Source organism: Oncorhynchus clarkii, chromosome 16, assembly GCF_045791955.1.
Source record: "Oncorhynchus clarkii lewisi isolate Uvic-CL-2024 chromosome 16, UVic_Ocla_1.0, whole genome shotgun sequence".
Taxonomy (NCBI): domain Eukaryota; kingdom Metazoa; phylum Chordata; class Actinopteri; order Salmoniformes; family Salmonidae; genus Oncorhynchus; species Oncorhynchus clarkii.
The window spans coordinates 41,393,847-41,420,886 of record NC_092162.1 but is presented as its reverse complement, the minus strand read 5'-3'; the positions used below and the strand labels follow the sequence as shown (position 1 = coordinate 41,420,886).

The following is a 27,040-nucleotide window of genomic DNA, read 5'->3' as shown; positions in this document are numbered from 1 at the left end:
CAGGTATTCCTGGGGCATGGTCCTAGGGCTCAGGTCCTCCGAGAGAGAGAAAGAAAGAGAGAATTAGAGAGAGCATATGTGGGATGGCCAGTCCTCTTCTGGCTGTGCCGGGTGGAGATTATAACAGAACATGGCCAAGATGTTCAAATGTTCATAAATGACCAGCATGGTCGAATAATAATAAGGCAGAACAGTTGAAACTGGAGCAGCAGCACAGCCAGGTGGACTGGGGACAGCAAGGAGTCATCATGTCAGGTAGTCCTGGGGCATGGTCCTAGGGCTCAGCTCCTCCGAGAGAGAGAAAGAGAGAAGGAGAGAATTAGAGAACGCACACTTAGATTCACACAGGACACCGAATAGGACAGGAGAAGTACTCCAGATATAACAAACTGACCCTAGCCCCCCGACACATAAACTACTGCAGCATAAATACTGGAGGCTTTTACTTTTGATACTTAAGTATATTTAGAACCAAATACTTTTAGACTTTTACTCAAGTAGTATTTTACTGGATGACTTTCACTTTAACTTGAGTCAATTTCTATTAAGGTATCTATAGTTTTAGTCAAGTATGACAATTGGGTACTTTTTTCACCACTGTTCATTTGTGAGTGATTATTGCGTACATTTAGTGGCATCATGTTTGCTAGTATGAGCTTATGATAATGCCAAGGAAGTTGTGTTGTCATGCTTTGTTTCTTCCTTTCAATGTTTTTTTCTGAGAAGCTTTGGAAACGTGTTTGTTATGGCGATGTTATGGCAATGTTATGGGGATGTTCAGGGAGCATTATGGGAACATTATGGAGATGTTATGGTATGGGGACATTATGGGAACATTACGGGAATGTTATGGGGATATTATGGGAATGTTATGGCAATGTTATGGGAAAATCACAGGGACGTCATGGTGATGTTATTGGAACATTGTTGGGACGTTTTGGGGCTGTTATACAGATGTTATGGGAACATTATGGGAATGTTGTGTTGATGTTATGGGAACATTATGGGGATGTTATAATGACGCTATGGGAACGTTATGGAATGGTTATGTTGATTGTTATGGGGATGTTCTGGTGATGTTATGGGAACATTATAGGGACATTATGCTGATGTTATAGGGCCACATTTATTAAGGAGTTATGGGGCAGTCAGATTTAAATTGTGTTGTTGTTGTCTGTATGATGAGGCATTGTTGCTAAGTCTACCTTTAAAATAAAGATTTGTGTAATATTACAAACAATGTAATGGTTGAAAATCCCCACACATGACAGCCATACAGAGAAAACATGAGAGGTCGAAAGAATGAAAAGAAAAACTTGGACCGGAACAGCTTACAGATCAGTCAACTTGAGAAATTTCATTAAAACAAAATGAAAGTACTTGCCAGCACACTTAAATTAAATAGAAATGCTTGGGAGAGGGATGATGAGAGCTCAGAGTGGGAGCTGTCTGACAATTTCAGTGTTCACATTCTTTCATGGCATAAGATGATTCTTTGTGCCGAAAGTGAAACAGAGAAATGATTATCGTTGGAGGACTGCATCCCGCAGATGTAATATAGATGTCTTGAATGAGTGACTACCTGCAGGTCAGGCTACAGTATGTAGCCATAATGGAGATCAGCAATATACAGTACCTGTATGTACTGCCTGGGGAGAGGGCTGTGTTATTTGTCCTGAAGAGCATGATTGAAAACTCAAATACCTGTTAACCTCATATGATGACATAAGAAGAAGATGTTGGAATATGGTGTGACCAGTGTCACTCAGAGCCACAACATTTTTCTTTTGTCGTCTCTTACTGATCTTAATTTCACCTGCATGTATATTGTCAAAAGCAAAATAGTCCTGCAGCAACAGGATTTGAATGTTTAGCTCATAATGTTGTTCGATCAGTGGCTAGGCTATTAGCGAGACAAAAATTGGCTACATGAAACATGTAATATTGTTAATGGCGTGTCCGTGTGGGTTTTCAGTGAATTTCTGTAAATCACAACGCTCATCCGCAATTCCCGGGCAACAAAAGAGTGATGAAATGAAGATCCTATATCTGTATGACAATTGGTTTGCACTTGTTTTCAAAAATATTTTTGACTTATACCACCCAAGTACGTTGGGATTTCATGATATTTCTGACTTCATGAACCATTCTGAGAAAATGTATTACACCATGCAACTCTGTGACAATTCCATATTCTATGTGCCTATTGTACTTTTTCTCCACTGGTTGGTGTGGTCAGCATTATGTTCCATGTGGTTAATGGCTCTCAAACTCCACAAGGCTGAAAGGGCCTGTAAATAATGAAGTCAGATCATTCACTGTTTCAGTTCCATCTATGTTTTGGGTTCTGAAAGTCCAAGGGTAGCAGGACAGAGAACTCTGATGGGGAACATTCAAACTCTTCAGTTTGCCACAGGTGTGCCATTTGCTTTTCTTGCCTTGCTGTCAAACGTTTGCCACATTAAAAACGGAAACAGTTCTGACAGCTACTCCCCTTAGAGAGGCATGATTATTCAAATGTAATGCAAAAACAATGACTTTTTTTTTAGCTCATACACCTACTACTTCTTGTTTGATTTCATAAGGACTGTTACATCACGACAACTATTGAAATGTTAAAAAACAAGAACCTCTACTTATAACAGCACCAACTGCAGGAAGCACTCAATCAAATGAGAGAAATGGAAGCTCACGTCCCGAGTCCTAAATGTATTCCGTGGCCGGAGAATGAACTTGGCGGCCATGTGACACATGATTTACGCACGAAAGGCCACTGACCCTCTACAATGATAGATCTCCGCCTCAGTCTGCTCAGGCTCATTCTATGACATATAATCCTTCTTTTTTAAGCTGTAAAATAGAGATAGATAACAAAACGCTGTATTGATTTCCCTGTCTACAGACTGGCTGGGCTTTTTTAAGAGAGCACAAGCACATCATGTCCATGTCTGAATCCTAGGCATAATGACAAGATGACTGCTATTGCAGTTTTTTTTCTTATTTTTCTTCTGTTGTAGATAATGTTATTCAACTTTTTACGACTGATGTTTTTACCGATTTTCTATGAATTCCTATATTCATTCAATAACCATTTTAATTTTGTTTCACATGCTATTATTGTACTGTAAATGTTGAATATAATGCTTAGTATGCATATCAACTTTCAGGGCATTACAATTACACTTTCTATTGCATTCAAATAACAGCTGGCGATGGTATTGGATGGAATTTGAATTTGGTTTTGTGAGTAAATTGAAAGCAATAATGTGGGTCATGTACCTGTCCTGAGGTCAGTGGTTTCAGGGCATGGGGAGTGCAGGGCAGGTTGTTCTTTGGCTTTAGGCCTGCTATGTGAACTCGGCCTGTGTTTACAGACTCAGAGAAATAGCTTAAATCTGCTGGCGTCAACCCTGATTCATGTCACTGTGAGTGAAGGGTGACCCAGGAGCCGCTGGTCTGACAGTGAGACGGATTACAAGTGAGCAAAACGCCAACAACCCCTGGCTTGCTGTGGGGCAACAGATGACAGGAGAGGAGGGCAAGAGGTGGAGAGGCAACCCTGGGCCTGCACTCGTACTCCCATCCCCCCTTTTATGTATCTCTGTAAGTTCTTAGACAGACTAGGCCGAATAGACAGAAGAGGGGATGAAGAGCATCCTGTATCCTCAATTTCACCTTTCTGTTTTTCATAAGTCTAATCATAGGCACATCATGAAGTACAGTATGAAGCATTTGCCACATATGATGATATTTGCTTATGAATTATTTCTGAATACTATTACGTAGGCCTTATATAGGCTTTTATAAAGGCTTCATTAAGGCTTTCATTAATGTTTTGACAATATAGCTACATTCAGAGTTGGTTTTGTACCCACATTTTGTTCCCTCAAACAACCTTCTTTGATTCGAATGAACACCGAAATGATTGCAGATGTAACCTCTATTGATATCTCATCCATGTCTTTATCTCCTCCCGCTCTTCACCCATTTTTACAAGCGTATTAAAGTCGTCTGATAAGCATAGGTGTCACCCCCATCGCTGGCGCCCAGCCATTAGCGTTTGGTCTGTGAGTCCGGAGATGCTTGGGAGGCACAAGCAGCCAGTCGGCATGAATTAGGGAGGCATCCGTGATTGTGCTGACGTCTGCAAGGGGGCTAGGCTGCACATTAGGCCCCAATAAAAATGTGTGATTTGTTGCTTTCATATTTGGGAGATGTCAGCTTCAATTTGAGCCAGCACGCTGCCTTGAGGCACGCTCGGTGACACATTTGAAGGATGCACTGATGAACTGCTGGCAATCAAGTGTTATTTCTCTCATCCAGTATATGATGGCAATGAAACGTTGCCCATGCATTCCTATGCTAAAATCCGTCCACAGTTCTCTGTGACAAAACTCATCCTGTAAAAACAAAAATTTTGGAAGGGGAATACCGAAAGATGTGGACTTTAAACAATCTTTTGAATTAAAGCCACCCGTGCAGTCTTTATAATTCTATTCTTAAATCATCACAATCACTGTGTGTGTTTATTTCATGAAAATAACAGTTTGGGGAAGGCCCTTTCCTGTTTCAGCATGACAATGCCCCCGTGCACAAAGCGAGGTGCATACAGAAATGGTTTGTCGACATCAGTGTGGAATAACTTGTCTGGCCTGCGCAGAGCCCATACATATGGAAGAAAGTCCCCGCAGCAATGTTCCAACATATAGTGGAATGCCTTCCCAGAAGAGTGGAGGCTGTTATAGCAGCAAAGGGGGGACCAATTCCATATTAATGCCCATTATTTTGGAATGAGATGTTCGACGAGCAGGTGTCCACATACTTTTAGTCACGTGGTGTTCTTTAAGAGGGAGGGGGACTCTTTAAAAGTGACTTCAATTGACTGACCGACACATCGGTGAAGCCTTTCAAATGTTCTTCTCCTCCCACAGAGAAGTAAGAACATGTGTTTTTTTGTTGTTGTTGAACACAGAAATTAAACCAAATGAATAATGAAGGACGACCATTACCAAGTCGAACCATAAGAGAAGGACAGAAAAGAGGGACAGAAAATCATGAAATTACGAAAACAAAAAGTTTGAACTATTGTGGTAGAAAGTTTTGAAGACAGCAAATGGATTATCACTCTGTTCCTGGGTTTTCACCTTTATCAACCCACGTATGTTCTCGTTAGAATCAGGTATCAGGCTACATGATTGATAAAGCATGCATGTGCTATAATTGATAAATGACCCGGGAGTTGATATTCATGATGCACAATGAACATGCAGTGTCATGCGGCTTAATTGATTGATCAAATGTTTTGCAGTATGTTAATCAAGTGTTTTGCGTGATTAGCAAATTTGCAACAACACAACAATCTCACAGAAAAGACGCGACAGATAGGCCTACCCAAAGGTGGTGGAATGGAGATTGCTACTCATTTAGACCACGTCTTCCATCCAGTCATAGCCCATGTAATAAAGGCATGAGAACTGACAATTGAGGCCTGGAAGTAAGGACTCACCTGGCACACGCTGGAGGAATCAACATGGTTGCCATGTCATTCCCATGAAAATACGTTGAACCAACGTGGAATAGATGTCGCATTGACATCTGTGCCCAGTAGTGAGGGTGTGATGGCGAGATCCAGGATGCTTTAAAAAGGACATCACAAATCATCAAGGATTTCAGGGAAGAAGAAATCAAACTCAAGGGCTCGGTTTCCGTCTCTTTTCGCGAACACTGTTCGACTAACAGGTCATTTTTTGTTGTTGAAAATAGTCATTCATTAAACAAATTAGACAAACATATTATGATGTTGTGTGATGAGCTTTTCCACCCCTCTTTTCCCTCTGTGAATCACAGATAATGCAGAAAACACATCCTTGTCTAAAGCCACAGAAGGACACAAAGTCAGGCAGATAGTAAATGTTTTGTGCGTATCCAAGCAGGCAAATTCCAGTGTACATTTGTCCCATTACAGCACATCAACATCAGAGGAAAGCATGCCAATGTAAGCTAGGAGTGTACACTTATCATTATTTGACAACATGTTTAATGACAGATAGACAAAGGATTTGCAAATGAGAGCTGGCATCAATTTTTGCTAAGTTTGGTTTTCACAGCCGCCTCTGCTATGCAAGCATACTTATGTGCATAATTTGATTTTTCTACTAAGCTATTAGTACGTTTTTTTTTAAGAATCCCCAAGCCCTGGCCTGTGTGAAGAGTGTAAGCTGTTCTGATGTTTCGTATCCATCAGACTATGAATAATCAGAATCATGACATTTATAGACCTTAAGATGGTTTAAATGTTTCAAAAACAATTTTACAGCTAGACGTACCGCATAATGGTATAGGCAGGCTGTTACTTTTGATTGTCTGCAAAACATTGGGTAAGAATAATTTATTTAACACGATATGACTAAGACAGAGAATTACACATACTAATATTTTGCTAAAATGTATTTAATGTACTTTTCCTTCATTCAAGTTTCATGGATGAGAGGGAACGTGATGACACATAATACAATCTTACATCGATAGAACACCACAACTTCTGGATGTACAGTACTGTGTATACCACTGTCTCTGCTAACTGTGTATAGAGCCCCACAGTGGAGGTGTCATAATACTCATAAAACCTTGTGATCAACCAGGGAAATGGTTCCAATCGTTTTTCCACCATTCATTTTTCACATAGGGGATTTTACCCATGCGTGACGTTTTGATAACATAGCCATGTAAATCTCTCTAGGATAAGGTGACTTTTATCAATATATAATTGCCTGTAAGGTGTAAGGAAGTGTATAATTAGGGTGTCCCATATTAGATCAACTGTATTAAAATTAAAATATATCAAATGAAAAAAAAACATGGATTGTTTGGTAACTCCACTGACTTGCTTACTTGATATGAGTCCACTTTTTTTTGGTGCGATGAAATGGCATTTTAACCTTGTAGAATATTTTTTTAGCTCATGGTCACATATACTTATATTTTACTTATAGGCTACATCTTCTCCGTACAGTAGCAATACAAAGCCAATATGACACTGACTTATTAAACCAAATTCAGGTAAGAAACAATCCTGCTGATTGCATTGATGACAGCATTTTATTTTTGCTAAGCCTATGCCTAATGTGGATCCCTTGCTGATAGAGCCAAACATTTTCATATGCTTTGAATGATAATATTGTTTCCCCACATGCAGAATTGCAGTGAATTTCTATAGACATTTCAAAAGGGATAAAACAACTCAAGCTAAATTGTGTAATTCTGAATGATTACAGCTGCAGCAGTACAGAGGCATATCTCCTTTTTAATAAGCCAATTCAATCTCACATTTCATTTCCATTAATAAACACAAAAGATCTGACTATTGCAATCAGTGTTTCACTATGTTCCACCCATACCTTAGCCTCAATTTAAAATAAGTTGCTCCTCTACAACATAATGGCTCGACAGACGAATCAGGGGATCCATTGGTGGGGCGAGGCATTAAATAATTTATAGCTTTAATCTGTTCACTGAGGTGTGTGGTCTATGAGAGTAATTATACATGCAAGGAGAAATTATATCTGAATATATTTAACTGCATTAGGAGTCATCTGATGAACAATTGAGATTGCCTGCTCATTTCCAACAATAGAGGGCAAGTTGGTGTCACAGTATTCAAATCACCATAGCGCCCATGTGCTCTTTCTCCATTTGACATCAAATGTCAGTCGCCTGTTATAAAACCTATTTGATGGGTGGTGAAGGGTAGTGGTAATTGATGGACTTGATTGCTTGAAAAAAAAAATGGATTCATTGTGTAAAATGTCTATGAATTTAGCAGGCAATTATTTGTATATCTGTGAAATAAGAGAGCAAAAGGAAATGTTGAATTGCTATGAGGAACACAGTCACTCCCAACCACACATTGGTCTATGCATATATTGTTAATCTATTTCAGGAGACATACAGGAGACTCGTGCAAACTTAAAATGAACACAGGCTGGTAGCAAATGTTAAGTCTTTATTTCAATTGGTAAAAAAAAAAAGGTGCAGGTATCATTTGTCTCACTGTCATCCTTTTAACATGAAACACTAATCATTTTTTTGTCTTAATTTTTTTTTTGGGGGGGGGGTGTCTTTTACATGTGAGACATCCTTGTTTCCAACCTGTCTAAATGTGTTGGGTTCATGTACAGAATCTGAGCCTAAACTGGTGATTTAACATTTATTAAAGTGCTTTTCTGTTCTATCATTGCAACACAAAACATTTTTACATAGCAATATACTGTACAGTTCAGTAAATGAGTTAACATGTGTCTGGCTACCTGTTTAAAAAACGGCATATTTATGCAGGTATCATTGGAGTTAAAAATGACAATTTACCCATGACTTTGTCTTTGAAATAATACAACTGAAATGTGACATATCATACAAATAAATAGTAGTCATAGCCATAGCTATTGCATGCAAACATCAGCAATTATGTTTCAAGCATTAATACATTTCATTACTGGTGATGCATTTGAGCAGGGTGCAAAGGTATAAGTTGGTGTATTCACTAACATTTTAGGGTTTAGTCTAGCCAGTGTGTCCATGTCATCTTCAATTAAATGTTTTCAATCATTATGCATACTACACAATGCTACTGGAAATATGGTTGAAATATCTGACCCGTGTTTTAAAAATCAATAACAAAACATTTAGCAAAAATGAACAACTCCTACTCTTTGTCCATTTCCACATATTGTGAATGGTTCTCAGGGGATTTGCTGTGAGTTTTACTCAAGTGAAGTTTAACCGCATGGTTACTAGCAAATGTCCTACAGCACAGCTTACATTTGAACTTAGCGTCAACGTCCTCCTCAGTGACTAGCGTCTCTGTTGCCCGGAAACTGAGAGCCTTAGACAGTTCTGGCTTCTCTACCTTCGTCTGATGTTCGATAGGCAGTTTGCACATATCTTTGATTTGGAACCCTAGGTGTGATTCCAGGTGGGAGATGAAGGCTGGTGGTGTCCTGAACTGGGAAGCACAGTCATTGCAGTAGAAGATCGGATGACCAGTGTCCATGCTCTTCAGAAACTTGGTTCCCCCTGTTTTCCTAAGTTGGTATTTCACATTGGCCAACCAATGGCTGATGGTTGTCATGGACAGTCCAGTAAACTTGGAGATGTGCATTCGTTCCTGAGGACCAAGATCTGAGAGTAAGTACTTGCCCTCAGAAGTCAGAAAGAGGCTGGAGGCGAACTGGGCTTGGAGGATGAGAAGATGCCGGGGGTTCCAGTTCGACTGCCTTCCCTTACGCTTGTGAACTGAGTATACCTCAGCCGACACATCCTCAAAGCATCTCACGTCTGTTTCCAGTTTCATGGTGGGTATCCTCGATGGCATGGATGATTTTGGTGTGGTGGCTTTAGGAAGAACCTTGACCATGTCAGCAATGTCAGACAGAGCGTGTGTCTGTGGCATTGGGGCAGATGGCCGTAGATGTGAGGAACTTGGCTTGTTAGGTTTATATTTTGTCAGGTCTATTGGCTGATCATTGCCAGTAAACAGAAAGGCATTGTTAACTCTGTTCCTAGCAGGGGTGGCATGCACCACTGCTGGTTTCTCCATACTCCGGTTGAGTTCAGCGAATATAGATTGAGAGCAAGCAGAGAGTTGACTGTTTTCAGATCTTGAATTGGTGGGCTTATTTGCTTTACCCAAATGATTGTTCAGAACTGACTGCAGTGCACTTAGAGGGTTTATGCCCAGTATTTCTGGGGTGTCATTGACAAGCTCTGAAGTAGCGCTTCGTCCATTGCTGGCAGGAGGGCTTGGTGTCTTGCCTCTGTCTAAGAACTCTGGGCTCAACTTCCCTTTGATCGCATCACTCCCTTCATTCAGACAGTCTGCTTCGAGCTTTGAAGAGGTAGAGAAATTGTCCTGACAATCGCTGTCATCATTCTCCGCCAGATCAAACTTAATATTCTGACTTTCTTTACCATCGCTAATGCCAACCTTTTCTTTTTTGATGTCCGCATTTTGATGCTGTTGCTGTCCCTTCTGAGTTTCAACTCCCCCAGTGCCCTGAAGAAACTTCCCCTTTGGGGCGATCGATCTGAGCTTGTGGTTGAATGTCTGCTTTAGCTGAATAGGGGCAGACGCTGAGAGGGGATTGCTGCTCTTGATGATCCCAGAGAGTTGATAGGCAGCGTGGATACTGGGGTAGGCACTCCAACTGGGGGTCCCAGTCTGAGCCTTGTTGATTGCAGAGGCCACTGTGTTGGCTAAAGACTTGAGGATATCCCCTCCTCCACCTGATGATCCCTGCTGCTCCAGATCCTCCTCGCGGAGATATGGATATTTAAATGCCCCTTCCCCTGCCTTTTGATCCTTACTCTCTGCCTTGTCATCCTTCACTTGACTTTCTTCAATTTTGTCCAATGTGCCGTCCCTCTGGTTATTTTTCTCACTGTCCCCCAGGGAAGCAGTTATTGGAGACACTTTATCGCCTTCAGTTTCATTAGCAAGAGGCTCAGCTAATACCTGCATCTTCTCTATAGCCAAGGGATCCAGCGCTAACTGTTTCCCCTTCTTAGAGGCAGAGTTTGTAACTTTTATGAAATGTCCAGTGACCATCATATGAGTGGTGAGCTGTTGCAGGGTATCATGTGAGCTCCCACACTCCATGCATTTCAGAATCTGAGACTTGCATGTCTCAAACTGCCACGTGTAGCTAGCCCCATTCTGATAACCATAACGATTACTGTTAGCATTTGAAATAGCCGCGGACCGTTGGGCCTCGCTGTAACCAGCTAACCCTGTGGTAGAGTCAGGAGAACAAGGTCTATTGGCTTCGTAGGCCCGTTTCTTTGCTGGTGGCAGTAATTTGGGTGAGAGTACTGGGATTGGTTCTTTCAAAGGCACTTTTTGGTAATGCTTTGTTTTTATCATATGGACACTCAAGTCCTGGAGGGATTCAAAAGAATGGCCACAGAACATACATTTCAGAACTTTCTGTGCATCGTCTTTCCCTTCCATGTCTTGCAAATTTCTTTTTCTTGATTTGGAGGACGTGGAGGCATTGCTCGGTTTTCCGTGGTTGTTGTCCTGGTAATGTCCGCTCTTGTTCATGTGCACTGTTAAATCCACAATAGAGTCGTAGGCAGCACTGCAGTCCTTACACTTGAACCGACTTGCTCCTGTGAACACCGTCCCACCTGCTTTGCTGCTCTGTCTGTAGAGGTGGACCGAGCTGAAGAGGTTGGGTTTGGACACAGGCCTTGGGGATTGGGTTTGCTGGAAGGTTTTGGAGAGTGCATCCTGGTGCCAGTCAAATTCATTCTTGGTGCTCCCATTGGTGCTGTCACAGTTGGCTTTGCTGGGTGTTTTGCCAATTTTCAAGTCCATCCCAATCCCTGTCCAGTATGAATCTGAGAGAAAGTTAGCATACGCAGCCCTCATTCTCTCCAGACTGCTGTGCATGTCATCCTTGTGTTTCGAACCGCTGCTCTCCTCGACTTTCTGACTTTCAGGTGGTGAGGCCATTTTGAAGTCTGAGAGCGAGAGTCTATCGCTGGCGTCGCTAAGCCGTGACTCCAACTCGGCCTCTTGATTGGAAAGGACACTGACGGGGGAATTCTGGTAGCTGTAGCTGTTACTGCTTTTGTTGTCCATCTCTTTGTCCTCTGAGGCCTTGGGACTTGTCTTCTCAGAACTCTCCTCTTCAGTTGGAGTGTCATTCTCTCTGTCATCCTCAGGGATGGTCTCTTGCATGATGCCATCTTCATCAGGCTCATATACTAACAGAAAGGGAGAGAGAAGAGATTCAATTCAGTGACCATTTCTTATTACTCTGTACAAGTCTGCTAATAATAGTAAGAAATCACCATTGGGAGAAGGAAATGATTTGCCTTGCAATCATTACAGGGCATTTGAAAGAGTTCCAATGTAAAACATGCAAGATATTTTTGAAAAACTGGAAAATCCACACAATGCTGCACAATGCAGGCCAGAGCTACTTGAGAGGATCAACGATATGGACGGACATAATGCCTGTACTAACACACTGCTGGTGGTCAAACAGCTCCTTGTGATTCACGGCGGGCCATTGACTTAGTGCTGTGTCAAAGGTTTCCCTGCCTCATGTTGAGATGTTTACAACAATCGTTTGACCAATGACTGACAAAATGCAATTGATTTCTCCTGGGGTTTTACTAAGTGTTTTTGCAAATGGCCTGTTCCAAAGTGATGAGTGTCTCCAAACTGCAATGAAAAAGTGTACGCTTTCTCTCTTGGATAATATTTTGCCATGCGTGGACCTACCAGATTGCGTTGCTGCAAATTACACAGACATAGATATTCTAATTTCTCACAAGTGTTCTATTAATAAATTAAAAAGCCCGAGCCTTGCAAGATGAGAGGGGTTTACTTCAATTTCATATATTTTTGGGGGGCTGAAATATATAATTTCTCCATTTAAGTGGTCATAGAGTGTCTGTAACAAATGACAGACAAATGTAAACGCTTTACGCTATATAAACCTAAATATGGCTAATTATTAACAAATTATATTGTTAATCACAGCAAAGAAACAGTACTATGTTTGAAAATAGATGTACTTAATATAACTAGATCATTATCTAAAATACAGAGAGATTACTGGCAACCTGTCACGTCGTTATATTGCCCTTGACAGTCTCGTAAACAGCAATTATCTATTTCATTATTCACCTGTTCGTTCACACTCATAGGGCACAAATGCTATTACATCAATTAACTGATAATTAAACAACAGTATTTTTTAAATCAGTAACCATCATCTAATTTGTATTACTTGCGATACAGCATATTAGGCTATTTTGATGAGGTTGGTGGATACGTTAGTCAAAAGGTAATATCAGCAAAACTATAATCAATACAATACAATCAAAATATTCTCTGTTGATTAAGTTGCCAATCCACAATATGGATACACAAAACACATCAACAGCAGTCACAACACTTTCGAAGAGACATCTTACAGTATATGCAGTTTGTCAGCTTTGTCATATATACTGAACAAAAATATAAACGCAACATGTTGGTCCCATGTTTCATGAGGTGAAATAAAAGATCCCAGATATGTTCCATACGCACAATTTTTTGTTGTTTATATCCCTGTTAGTGAGCATTTCTCCTTTGCCAACATAATCTACCCACCTGTCAGATGTGGCATATCAAGAAGCTGAATAAACAGCATGATCATTACACAGGTGCACCTTGTGCTGGGAACAATAAAAGGCCACTCTAAAATGTGCAGTTTTGTCACACAACACAATGCCACAGATGTCTCAAGTTATCAGGGAACGTGCAATTGGCATGCTGACTGCAGGAATGTCCACCAGAGCTGTTTCCAGATACTTGAATGTTAATTTCTCTACCATAAACTGCCTCCAACATAATTTTTGAGAATGTATCAGTACCTCCAACCAGCCTCACAACCACAGACCATGTGTAACCAGTCCAGCCCAGGACCTCCACATCCAGCGTCCTCATCTGAGACCACCCGGACAGCTGATGAAACTGAGGAGTATTTCTGTCTGTAATAAAGCTATTTTGTGGGGGAAACTTCATTCTAATTGGCTGGCCTGGCTCCCCAGTGGGCGGGCCTTGCTCCCAAGTGGGTTAAAGGCCCGTCCATGGCTGAGCCCCTGCCCATTCATGTGAAATCAATAGATTAGGGCTGTTGCATGTTGAACTGCATGTTGCGTTTATATTTTTGTTCAGTATATAATCCGTTATGTCCTCTTCGAATTCATGTTTGAAAATGTGCATTTTGGGAGAAGTTATGGCAGATGTGCTTTTAGTTAAATATAAATAGGACACAATGGCCTTGTCCAGGCACTTATGCATTTCATGTGGGTAATATTTTTATTTTGAGTTAGGGGCACTCTATGGAGTGGAATGTTGAATGTAAGTAGCACTCAGTACACTGGGTCGGCCCATAGAATGTAGAATGTCATCCTCCTTCGCATTCTGAAAATAAGCCTTTTCTATCAATATTTCACAAGTGCCGCAGGAGAAACCCTGGAGGTGAACTCCTTGCCAGCTAATGGATGAAGATGGAGATGGGACTCAGCCTTTCAAAACAAACATGCAGAATGGGGCCTTTGTGAACAAGGAGCCATGCAGCACACCAGAGGTTCCCCAATGCGCTGTGACCCTGATCTACCGCAGGAGAGATTTCTGGATTGGCCAACCGAGATCGTTGATGGTCTCAAAAACACCCTTCCAGGGTGAAGAGGGAGTGAGTTTTGCCAGAGTACAGAGACATGTTTTATTGATAGTTTTATATATAGTTCTCAGTGAAAAACGAGAATAATATCGGCTCTGACAAGCTTCTAGTTGATGTCTTCTGTTTTGAGTCTTGAGAGAGACTATGGACAGAAGTCAATGTAAAGGCATAGCTTTTCTTGCCAAGTTCAAAAGATTGTAGAACCTTTAATTTCTGTCTTCCATAACTGAACATTGACTGATAAAATGTGCATTATCAAGTCAAGTTTCAAGAGGTTGTCAAGCATGGTCCTATGGAAAATCAAGGGAGTAAAGATGCCCTACCGTATAACTGAGTTTCCCATGACAAACGTGCATGCTCACAATTCTGTAAAATGATCCATCCATATGTAACATTTACATTTGAATGATTATTTGAGGCTGTAATACAGTATACTGGTGAAATATTGCAGATATAGCCTAAACTGATTTTCTTCTTCATGGGATACTTTATGGAAATAGCAAGCTCTTATAACTAATTAACGGTTTAGGAATTAGCATGAATAAATATTTAACTAAGAGACACTCCGCAATCATACAGCAATGGAGCATGCGGACACACATCCAATAAATGGTTATTTCATGGCAATTAGATGATACGATTTACCACGTTCAAGTAGCTTTATCTACCCTGCCATAGAGCACTATGAAATCCAGCAATGCTATACAAACAAAAAAGTGAATCAAGATAATGTCATTTTATTTTTGATTGGTGTTGACTGAACGCACACATTATGATACAGATTATCACCTGCAGTTTATTAAAATAATAATTACACACAAAAAAAAAATGTTTCCCCAATAAATGGTTTGACTGACAAGACTGATTGCCATATAACATTAGCATAATCACTCATTATGCTATGGATATATTTCCAGATGACATTGACACAATTAACAGCAATTCCTGCCATTTTGCCCCTTAGATCAGAAGTTCTATACATCCAAAGGCACCAATTAAACTTCGGCAGGGGTCACTCCACCCACACGTCTACTTCCACACTATCCACCACTCCAGTTTGCCAACCCTTGGTTGATGCCAAGGAGCATGACTCTTCAATGCAAGATCAAATGCAAGGGCAGAGACATTGTGTAAGCTAGGGCCAGTCTACAAGACCTCATCTCTGACATGAAGAGAATACATGTGTAGCAATAGACCCTTGGAATATCCTACACGAGCAATAGATTGTCAACATAATTCCTGTAGTTATAGAATTATAACTGTCAAAATACGAGACGTAATACTACAAGTACATTTTATGATAATTTGTATGACTTTTATTCATTATTCCTAAACTTCAAACTAAGCCTACTGACCAAATGTTGTGACTTTAGTATGTTAAGGGCAGCATTCAGTTCAACTAGGCTTACAAAATAAGAGGGCTGGCACGCCAGGAATTAGATTTGGCATGTCATAAACCCCTGTAAAGCCTCCAATCTATGTCACTACAAATGTATATGTTCAGACAGGAGTATGCAGAGGTGAAAAAACCTAGGGTGTCCAGCATAAATCAGCTACTTGAAGTGATAATAACACGAATCCGTTTGAACAAACTCCTGGCACAGCAAGGCCTGAATATCCAGGAGTGGCAGCCGGTTTGGGAGTCAAGTGCAATTTTACTCAATGTTGAGAGCACAGCTAACTGAATGGGCAGTGGTAGTAGTTGTATAAGAAATCATGTTCTCATACTTACAGGAATTATTTGTTTTCTGTTAAAGCTATACTGAATGGACAACAATACGAAACACTTTAAAATGTACCACTAGAACTTTACGTTTTTCCTTCAATCTACTCTCAACACAGGACAATCAGAGTGCAGAAATTTGTCAGTACGTTTCCCCAGTAACAGTATTCAATGTCCACTATTAGCCTGCTATTAACTTTTGTAATGGCAAAGATATCAACATTTATCCCATGGAAGGTCAACATTTCCCTTATTAAAGTGACAAGGCAATGTGAGTGAGCAGCCTGAGGGGTTTAGCTAATGGACAGCTTGCTTGTAATACCCTGCGATACTCTGAATATCCCAGGAAATACTATCTCACAGAACATTGGGTAATTCATATCTGCAAGTGCCAGGTCTGCATGTCTGTGCCACTTTCCCCAACTGCTCTCCGGTTGTCTCAAGCTACAGTTTTCCCTGCTCGCAAATCAATATCTCTTTTTAGTTCTCATTGATTGCCTGGCGGTGGGACTGACCTAAGCAGGACTGTTATGACATTTCTAGATTTCCCCCTGTCCTTGGAACAATCAATTACACGCACATTGCAATCAAAACCTCTTTGCAAAATGAACCTGCTCCGTGACATTTTCATCTCCCGGATTTATGCCACGCTAGAAAAGAAGAAAAAAAAACACAGCAGACCCGTCCGTCTACGGTGTCCCACATAAGAATGTAGCTTCTACACGTTAACAAAGCAGGTCAGGCAAGCGAAGCAATCAACAGACATCTCCCAGCATGCTAGAGTCCAATCTTCACCCCATCCTCTGGAAGACTATTGTCGATATACTCGTAAATGAGCCTTCTAATTCGCTGTCACCATAGATTTTTGCTATATGATTAAAGTAAGTAAGGTATGATGTAGGTTGCTTTTCAGAATCCTATAGAGCTGGAGAGCTCAGACGTTTGGAGGGAGACACTACTCAAAACGAGGCTGTGGGGGGCCAAACACACTGTACTTTAATGTTGATCAAAGATCTGCTAAAACTATACTTTTGTTGTTAACGTCATACTGTCTGCAAGATGGCTACGCACCTACCAGGGTTTCCGTTAGGAAAATGTGGCGCCGGACATTTACCGCAAGACTTTAATTTACCGGACATTAGAGAAATATACTAGACCCATATCTATCGGGTGCGTAACCTGATTAGGGCGTCCACCCACTATGCTCAGAATGACAGAAATCACATTAAGAATATGGTAATTCATATTAACAGAACATGCAAGATGATGCAACGGTGTGAGTTCTTTCTTACCGAATTCTGATGCTCACTTCGAAGGTGTTAGAATGACTGTCCACATTTGCTTTTCCTCAGCCAACAAGACACGTAACGAACAGCAAAATCAGCCTACTATCCCCCATAGTAGAAAAGTTGACCTATTCTATTGGTCAGCTTGTCAAGAAAGAAATAGCCTGTTCCAAACAGACTTTGGGACAGTTGTGGGACGATAGATCCCAAATTCATACAACTAGCAGGCCTAGGCAACATAAAGAGTCTGATGCAACAAATCAGAACATTTAGCATAACATGTTGAAAAACTATTAGTTCTTCACATTACAAGCGAAGCAACGTGCACAAAGCAGTAGGCTACACGCGAATATTCGTTCAATTACTGGGAAACCCGTTGACAGAAGCGCATCGCACATGCAAGCGGTTTCTATAATATATTTTTTGAGAGAGGAGAGATCTAGTATGCAACAACTAGCATTGGTTGCTAATATGACTAGGATTGTGACTTTGGCTACTGGACAATGAAAGAAAGTTGATATAAAATTATTTCCTCCATGGATATGATTTTGGCTAGGCTACTTTGAAGCAAGGTCAGACATGCCTCATAATATGTAGTGAAACATTCCGGTTTCAAACAATTAAAATGTGTTTTCAAAATGCACACTGCACCCAGCTCATTGCAAAGCGGTGTGTAACGTACTAAATAAGCTTGCCTTCTACTGCCTATGCATTTGATGTTTACGATGCTGTAGCAGCAGCTCTCGTGCTGTCCGGCTAACGGAAACCCCGACACTGACAAGGTTTGTCATCATTATGTACAGTATTAACTTCTGCTGGATGCACAAGGCAATCATAAAACTATCTGAGCCCAACATGCCAGATATGTAATATTTGACAGAGATGTCAGTCAGGTAAAGCCAGGTGTACGCTGTTTTTATCAAGATCAGTCTGAGAGCAGGATACATGGCCGACATTGCATGAATTCATTCTTAACTGATCACATGCCGTAACATTGTTGCAAAGCAGTGAACTCTGTAAATACACTCCTTCCTTGTTTCACGTCAAGGTAGAAGACAAATACTCCCCCAAGTGAAGGATACTGTCTATAAAGTAAGGAAATAATCATTGAACTTACAGTAAGTCTCTTATTAATTATTACTAGAAGGTAATACGAAATATAAAAAATAAAATAAACATTTATCTTTATTATTTGATTGTGAATTCAGTAGGCCTACATAACTTTTATGACCTTACTCACCACCTAGCCTAATGTGTTAAAACGTTTCCTCATGACCCCTGCTGGTTTATATAGCGAGATACAATACGTCAACCCCACAGTCATAGATACACCCAGAACAACACTGTTATGTTACCAACAACCATAAGATGCAGTCAAACAGTGGTTTAAATGCTGTAAAAAGAGTTGAAAAACCTATCTACCTTTCCACAAAGTGGTTATGTTAAGATCTCTCGGAGGGTACTGCCGCAGTGCAAAACCATACGACTCAGAGATTAGTGTTAATTTTTGTATGCATGAAAGGGATGTTACTTAAAGTGCATTACCTACTTCACTAAACAGGGGCTATTCATGCAGATAAATGCCTTGCTTTCATACACCCGCACATTAAATATTTAATAGTCTAATATACTCAAATAGAGAACCTTACCATTTCAAACCAGACAACATGGACAATGTGAAGAAAGGCAGATTGTGAATTTTGCTTAAGGCAGCAGGATGTACTGGGAAGGACTCATACCCAGATTAATATGATAGGATCACAGATATGACACCATATCCTACCATCTGGCTGTTCATTTGGGCAAAAATGATCACAATAATTATGGCAATTAATCAAATAATGTTTTTTTTTCACAAACCAACATTCTGTTCATTAATGAGGGTAAAAACTACTTGAAAACGTGACTCTACAACCTTGATAGCAGCCTCTTTGCAATATCTATAACACATCACAACCCTAACATGCTGCTCGCGTCGCGTTTGCGAGCGTTTCAAAATAAATGCATGTTATTCAATCCTTATTCAATCATTGCACCCACACCGCTCGTGTGCGTCAACGAGCGTCTGCGTGTCCAGGTGCTAAAATAGAACTTGGTTCTATTTGTGATGCTTGACGTGCTGCAAGTCCCGCCTCTCCCATCTCCTCTTTGGTTTTTAGGACCATATACCCACGTGAGTGATTGAAAGATGAACTGAGGTCCACACTCCATTGCAGTTGGTGGTGGTAATGCACCTTAAAGTTCATTGCCAACTGCAATATAAAGTCCAAAAAAGAAGAATGAGGAAAGATTACTAGAAACAAACTCGGTTTACCCCTTTATCTGTGGATTAATTGTCGGAGTAGAGGCCCTTGTGCATTTCAGATAAAATAACAACCCAACGTTTATATCTCAGGAAATATTAGCTTTCATGAGCAAGCTAGCTAGCTAAATTGCCATAAATGTTTAATGCTTTTTCGACCTGTCCCCAAAATAATCTAATTGGTTCAGAGTTCGCTTTGATATTTTAACCTGCGTGTACTGATCACGTCTGGTGTTGGCGGACAAAATCAACATGCATGCTATGGCGCACGCAGACGCACGTGAGCGTTCTGGTCAGCATGTAAGATGGCTGTGTTACAACGCTGTAAGAGAAAAATAGTAGCAAAAACAGCATGCTTAATTGGAGATTTTATCTTTTAGATTTTGGGATTTTCATGTTACAAAATACAAATGCTGGTATTTGCTAGTGTGTCCCTGTCTCTCCATCGATATTAATCACAATTCTTACTTAGTCACATCAAGCTGTGGCTGCCATCCTACAGTAGCTCCAGGAGTCCCGTCCCTCCCTCCATGATGTCACTGAGCGACGCTGCTCTTTTTGATGCCTGGCTGCTAGAAGCTTCTGCTCCAAGACGCATCACTCGGCCCGCTGCCTAATTGGAAGTGAGCGGCGGGAGAGCATTCCAATCTGCACTCCAGCACCTAAGTCATCATTTTGAGCGTGCCACGGTGCTACCGCCAGCCGCCATGCCGCCTGCCTGCCACCGCCACACAGGCAGTACTATTGCTTCATGTTGCATCTCACCAGAAGAGTGGGGCCACCCTTTCAGGGCTGTCAGGAGAGGTTTTACACCCCTTCACCAAAAAACATGGATGGAACCACGTGAATATTGCCTCACTGGCAGTGGCACTGCTGTCCAAGTTCAAGGATTTTAGTTTCTGGCAAAAGCTAAATATCCTTTCTTAGAAAAAAGAAAACTACATTTAATTATGAACAGCAAAAATTGTCAACATAAACACGTCCCCTTTTCAGGACTCTGTCTTTCAAAGATGATTCCAAATAACTTCACAGATCTTTAATGTAAAGGGTTTCAACACTGTTTCCCATGCTTGTTCAATGAACCATAAACAATTAATGAACATGCACCTGTGGAACGGTCATTAAGACACTAACAGCTTAGACGGTAGGCAATTAAGGTCACAGTTATGAAAACTTAGGACACTAAAGAGGCCTTTCCACGGACTCTGAAAAACAGCAAAAGAAAGATGCCCAGGGTCGCTGCTCATCTTCGTGAACGTGCCTTTGGCATGCTGCAAGGAGGCTTGAGGACTGCAGATGTGGCCAGGGCAATAAATTGCAATGTCCGTACTGTGAGACGCCTAAGTCAGCGCTACAGGGAGATAGGATGGACAGCTGATTGTCCTCGCAGCGGCAGACCACGTGTAACAACACTTGCACAGGATTGGTACATACAAACATCACACATGCGGGACAGGTACAGGATGGCAACAACAACTGCCCGAGTTACACCAGGAACGCACAATCCCTCCATCAGTGCTCAGACTGTCCGCAATAGGCTGAGAGAGGCTGGATTGAGGGCTTGTAGGCCTGTTGTAAGGCAGGTCCTCACCAGACATCACCGGCAACAACGTCGCCTATGGGCACAAACCCACCGTCTCTGAACCAGACAGGACTGGCAAAAAGTGCTCTTTGCTGACGAGTCACAGTTTTGTCTCACCAGGGATGATGGTCGGATTCGCGATTATCGTCGATGGAATGAGCGTTACACCGAGGCCTGTACTCTGGAGCGGGATCGATTTGGAGGTGGAGGGTCCGTCATGGTCTGGGGCGGTGTGTCACAGCATCATCGGACTGAGCTTGTTGTCATTGCAGGCAATCTCAACTCTGTTCGTTACATGGAATACATCCTCTTCCCTCATGTGGTACCCTTCATGCAGGCTCATCCTGTCATGACCCTCCAGCATGACAATGCCACCAGCGATACTGCTCGTTCTGTGCGTTATTTCCTGCAAGACAGGAATGTCAGTGTTCTGCCATGGCCAGCGAAGAGCCCGTTGGGCATGTCTGGGACCTGTTGGATCGGAGGGTGAGGGCTATGGCCATTCCCCGCAGAAATTTCCAGGAACTTGCAGGTGCCTTGGTGGAAGAGTGGGGTAACATCTCACAGCAAGAACTGGCAAATCTGGTGCAGTCCATGAGGAGGAGATGCACTGCAGTACTTAATGCAGCTGGTGGCCACACAAGATACTGACTGTTACTTTTGATTTTGACCCCCCCCCCTTTGTTCAGGGACGCATTATTCCCTTTCTGTTAGTCACATGTCTGTGGAACTTGTTCAGTTTATGTCTCAGTTGCTGAATCTTGTTATGTTCATACAAATATTTACACGTTAAGTTTGCTGAAAATAAACACAGTTGACAGTGAGACGACTTTTCTTTTTTTGCTGAGTTTAATTAATAAACTGCATTTAAATTGACTTTTAAAAAAAACAACTACATTTGTATTTGAGTAAGGGAGAGAGCTGCTGCCCAGTCCAGCCCAGTGCTGCAGCTTTCTACTTTCTCTGTCACTTGGTTTTTGAAGAGCTTGTGACATGGCTCTCCAGGAGCGACATGATGAGGTCTGATGGTTCCTTTCTGCAGAATAGCAGTTTACCCCTCATTCACCCTTATCAGAGAGAGAACCCATCATCTTAATGTACGCCACTCATCCAACCCTCGCATATTGGAGCTGACCAGTCAAGCAAACAGGGAGGAACTAATAAAAGACCATCTTGCTTCGGTTCAAATTTCCCTGATTGAATGTCAGTCAGGAATGTTTGCGTGGCTTGGCAGGCAGGCAAGCAGGGTAGGGGAAAGTGGGCCATCGTTTAAAGGACCACTGCCTCGTACAGATTAGGCCTTTGTTCAAAGCTTTTATGAGCCACTGGCTGATAGGAGTATGTGACAATCTATTCTACACTTGTCTGATTGGACTGGGAGTTTATGATGCCCAGCAGTTCTACCACATACAAACTCATTAAAAGATCCACAATAATTTAACCAGGTCATTTGATTGCATATGTCTTTTATATATGTGGATATATTTTGGTTTTAATCTTTTTGGAATATGTTCCAAAATGAAATCAATTAAATTATATTTTGGTCCATTTCTATATGATGTGTGTAGTGATACAGTGTGTTTTCTCAATAACATACAGTGCCTTGCGAAAGTATTCGGCCCCCTTGAACTTTGCGACCTTTTGCCACATTTCAGGCTTCAAACATAAAGATATAAAACTGTATTTTTTTGTGAAGAATCAACAACAAGTGGGACACAATCATGAAGTGGAACGACATTTATTGGATATTTCAAACTTTTTTAACAAATCAAAAACTGAAAAATTGGCCGTGCAAAATTATTCAGCCCCTTTACTTTCAGTGCAGCAAACTCTCTCCAGAAGTTCAGTGAGGATCTCTGAATGATCCAATGTTGACCTAAATGACTAATGATGATAAATACAATCCACCTGTGTGTAATCAAGGTTCCGTATAAATGCACCTGCACTGTGATAGTCTCAGAGGTCCGTTAAAAGCGCAGAGAGCATCATGAAGAACAAGGAACACACCAGGCAGGTCCGAGATACTGTTGTGAAGAAGTTTAAAGCCGGTATGGATACAAAAAGATTTCCCAAGCTTTAAGGCGTCCCTCTAAACTTTCAGCTCATACAAGGAGAAGACTGATCAGAGATGCAGCCAAGAGGCCCATGATCACTCTGGATGAACTGAAGAGATCTACAGCTGAGGTGGGAGACCTCTGTCCATAGGACAACAATCAGTCGTATATTGCACAAATCTGGCCTTTATGGAAGAGTGGCAAGAAGAAAGCCATTTCTTAAAGATATCCATAAAAAGTGTTGTTTAAAGTTTGCCACTAGCCACCTGGGAGACACACCAAACATGTGGAAGAAGGTGCTCTGGTCAGATGAAACCAAAATTGAACTTTTTGGCAACAATGCAAAACGTTATGTTTGGCGTAAAAGCAACACAGCTGAACACATCATCCCCACTGTCAAACATGGTGGTGGCAGCATCATGGTTTGGGCCTGCTTTTCTTCAGCAGGGACAGGGAAGATGGTTAAAATTGATGGGAAGATGGATGGAGCCAAATACAGGACCATTCTGGAAGAAAACCTGATGGAGTCTGCAAAAGACCTGAGACTGGGACGGAGATTTGTCTTCCAACAAGACAATGATCCAAAACATAAAGCAAAATCTACAATGGAATGGTTCAAAAATAAACATATCCAGGTGTTAGAATGGCCAAGTCAAAGTCCAGACCTGAATCCAATCGAGAATCTGTGGAAAGAACTGAAAACTGCTGTTCACAAATGCTCTCCATCCAACCTCACTGAGCTCGAGCTGTTTTGCAAGGAGGAATGGGAAAAAAATTCAGTCTCTCGATGTGCTAAACTGATAGAGACATACCCCAAGCGACTTACAGCTGTAATCGCAGCAAAAGGTGGCGCTACAAAGTATTAACTTAAGGGGGCTGAATAATTTTGCACGCCCAATTTTTCAGTTTTTGATTTGTTAAAAAAGTTTGAAATATCCAATAAATGTCGTTCCACTTCATGATTGTCTCCCACTTGTTGTTGATCCTTCACAAAAAAATACAGTTTTATATCTTTATGTTTGAAGCCTGAAATGTGGCAAAAGGTCGCAAAGTTCAAGGGGGCCGAATACTTTCGCAAGGCACTGTATATCATATCAGAGAGTATTCAACATGTGATAATACAATATGAAACAAAAAGGCCGGTGGTGGTCCATCTCACTCCAGACATAGAGTGCATTCGGAAAGTATTCAGACCTCTTGCCTTTTTCCACATTTTGTTACATTACAGCCTTATTCAAAAATGTTTCAAATTGGGGTTTTTCCTCATCAATCTACACACAATACCCCATGTTAACAAAGAAAATAATTTTTGAAATGTTTGAAATATTACCCTTTACTCAGTACTTTGTTGAAGCACCTTTGGCAGCGATGACAGCCTCAAGTCTTCTTGGGTATGACGCTACAAGCTTGGCACACCTGTATTTGGGGAGTCTCTCCCATTCTTCTCTGCAGATCCTCTCAAGCTCAGTCAGGTTGGAATCAAGTTTCTCCAGAGAGGTTTGATCGGGTTCAAGTCTGGGCTCTGGCTGGGCCACTCAAGGACATTCAGAGACTTGTCCCAAAGCCACTCCTGTGTTATCTTGGCTGTGTGCTTAGGGTTGTTGTCCTGCTGGAAGAAGAACCTTCACCCCAGTCTGAGGACCTGAGCGCTCTGGAGCAGGTTTTCATCAAGTATCTTTCGCTACTTTGCTCCGTTCATCTTTCCCTGGATCCTGACTAGTCTCCCAGTCCCTACTGATGAAAAACATCCGCACAGCATGATGCTGCCACCACCATGCTTCACCGTAAGGATGGTGCCAGGTTTCATCCAGACGTGACACTTGGTATTCATGCCAAATAGTCCTTTAGGTGCCTTTTGGCATATTCCAAGCGGGCTGTAATGTGCCTTTTACTGAGGAGTGGCTTCAGTCTGGCCATTCGACCATAAAGTCCTGATTGGTGGAATGCTACAAAGATGGTTGTCCTTCTGGAAGGTTCTCCCATCTACACAGAGGAACTCTGGACCTCTGTCAGAGTGACCATCTGGTTTTTTGGTCCACCTCCTTGACCAAGGCCCTTCTCTCCCGAATGCTCAGTTTGGCCGCGTGGCCAACTTTTTCCATTTAAGAATGATGGAGGCCACTGTGTTCTTGGGGACCTTCAGTGCTACAGACATTTTTTGGTACCCTTACCCAGATCTGTACCTTGACACAATCCTGTCTCAGAGCTCTACGGACAATTCCTTCGACCTGATGGCTTGGTTTTTGCTCTGACATGCACTGTCAACTGTGGGACCTTTATATAGACAGGTGTGTGCCTTTTCATGACCACAGGTGGACTCCAATCAAGTTGTAGAAACATCTCAAGGATGATCAATGGGAACAGGATGCACCTGAGCTCAATTTCGAGTCTCGTAGCAAAGGGTCTGAATACTTATGTAAATCAGAAATGTCTTTTATTATGTTTAAAACATTTTCTAAAATATATAAAAGCCTGTTTTCGCTTTGTCATTATGTGGTACTGTGTGTAGATTGATGAGGAATTTTTATTTTATTTAATCATTTTTAGAATAAGGCTGTAACGTAACTAAATGTGGAAAAAGTGAGGAGATTTGAATACTTTCCGAATGGACTGTAGGACACCCGCTGTTACATTTCCTCTTCCCCCTGAGATACGTGAATGTATACAGTCACAGTTACAGCATCATGAACTTTACATGAGCCAAAAAACTGGCCATCAACAACAGCAGACCTCAGTCAAGGTCAAGCCTAGCCTGATGAATCTGATACTGCAGCTGCCTGGACAAGAATGCGTATTCTATTAAAACAATCTGCATTTCACTAACTCTCCCTCCCTCCTCTGACTCTCTATGGATCCTTCATTATATTCTGGATGGGATCCAGCCTAGGCATTCCCTTATTCAAGCAGTTTTCAGAAAAGGGAGACTTTTTTTTTTATATTCCAAATTCATTAATAGTGGATTGATTTTAATGAAGGGAAAAAGTGGCAATGAGGCTACACAGTAAATTTGCAACAGAAGCGGGGTACTGTCAGATGGTTTCTTGTGGGACCAAAGGCTGTTTCATGGCAAGCGTAAAGGGGAGAAGCAGACCCGCCAAACCTGCAGCAGCTCTGGGGGACGAGACGAGCTAAAAAGTAAGAAAGGCAGAAATGCTTCAAAAACACTCTGCCTCCATCCCATTCATTTTAAAGGCAAATTTGTTGTCAAATGTCCTCTTGCAAAATGATTAGGGCCTGCTGTTTTTCTGAAAAGCGTAAACTTTGGGATTTGCCTGGCGCTGCATTGTCACTTTGACAGCCCGTTCTGAGAACAATGGCTGCCCAAATAGTGAAATGTGTTGGCACCCAATCACTGAAAGTTTCCTCTCAATACAGGCTGGCTTCTTTCTGCTGTTTGTGGATATTCGGTAGCATTGATATCTAGATGTTGATTAGAATGAAAAAAGAAACACGCCAGTGAATTGAAGCTCCCTGAGGAGGCACATCAGCTATTGTTGAGAGATTGACAGTCACTCCATTGAGTCAATGTTTCAGTTCATAAAAACCTATTTCTATAGGAGCTGATTAAAGAGTACATTGTTGGAGTGTACGCCTCGGTTTGTAAATCAGTAACATTTAAAGTAAAGCAATATCATTTAGTGGTAGGGGCCTACCACTAATACTGTTTTCACTACAAAAAGAACTGTACATACCATAACCTTGTAACCCTGGCTACATTACTTTAGGATGATATTATTTTAGGTTGTTTGATTTTCTAGAGTTCAGTAATATTTGTATGTAACCGAGTGAAAAAATAAATAAAAATCTTATAATTTAGATGTGAGCAGTGGAACTAACAGCCAAATTCATTTGG

At 41.4% G+C, this 27,040-nt stretch overlaps 1 protein-coding gene across 1 annotated transcript in view; it reads right to left on the bottom strand.

Moving 5' to 3' along the window:
• Nucleotides 1–7,987: 7,987 nt before the first annotated feature.
• The window catches only part of LOC139367614 (teashirt homolog 2-like), a 45,675-nt gene continuing 26,622 nt past the window's right edge, over nt 7,988–27,040 (bottom strand). The window contains exon 2 of the mRNA XM_071105880.1: nt 7,988–11,766. Within this exon, the coding sequence (XP_070961981.1) occupies nt 8,702–11,766 (3,065 nt within the window). The 3' untranslated portion in view covers nt 7,988–8,701. The remainder of the gene's footprint in view (nt 11,767–27,040) is intronic.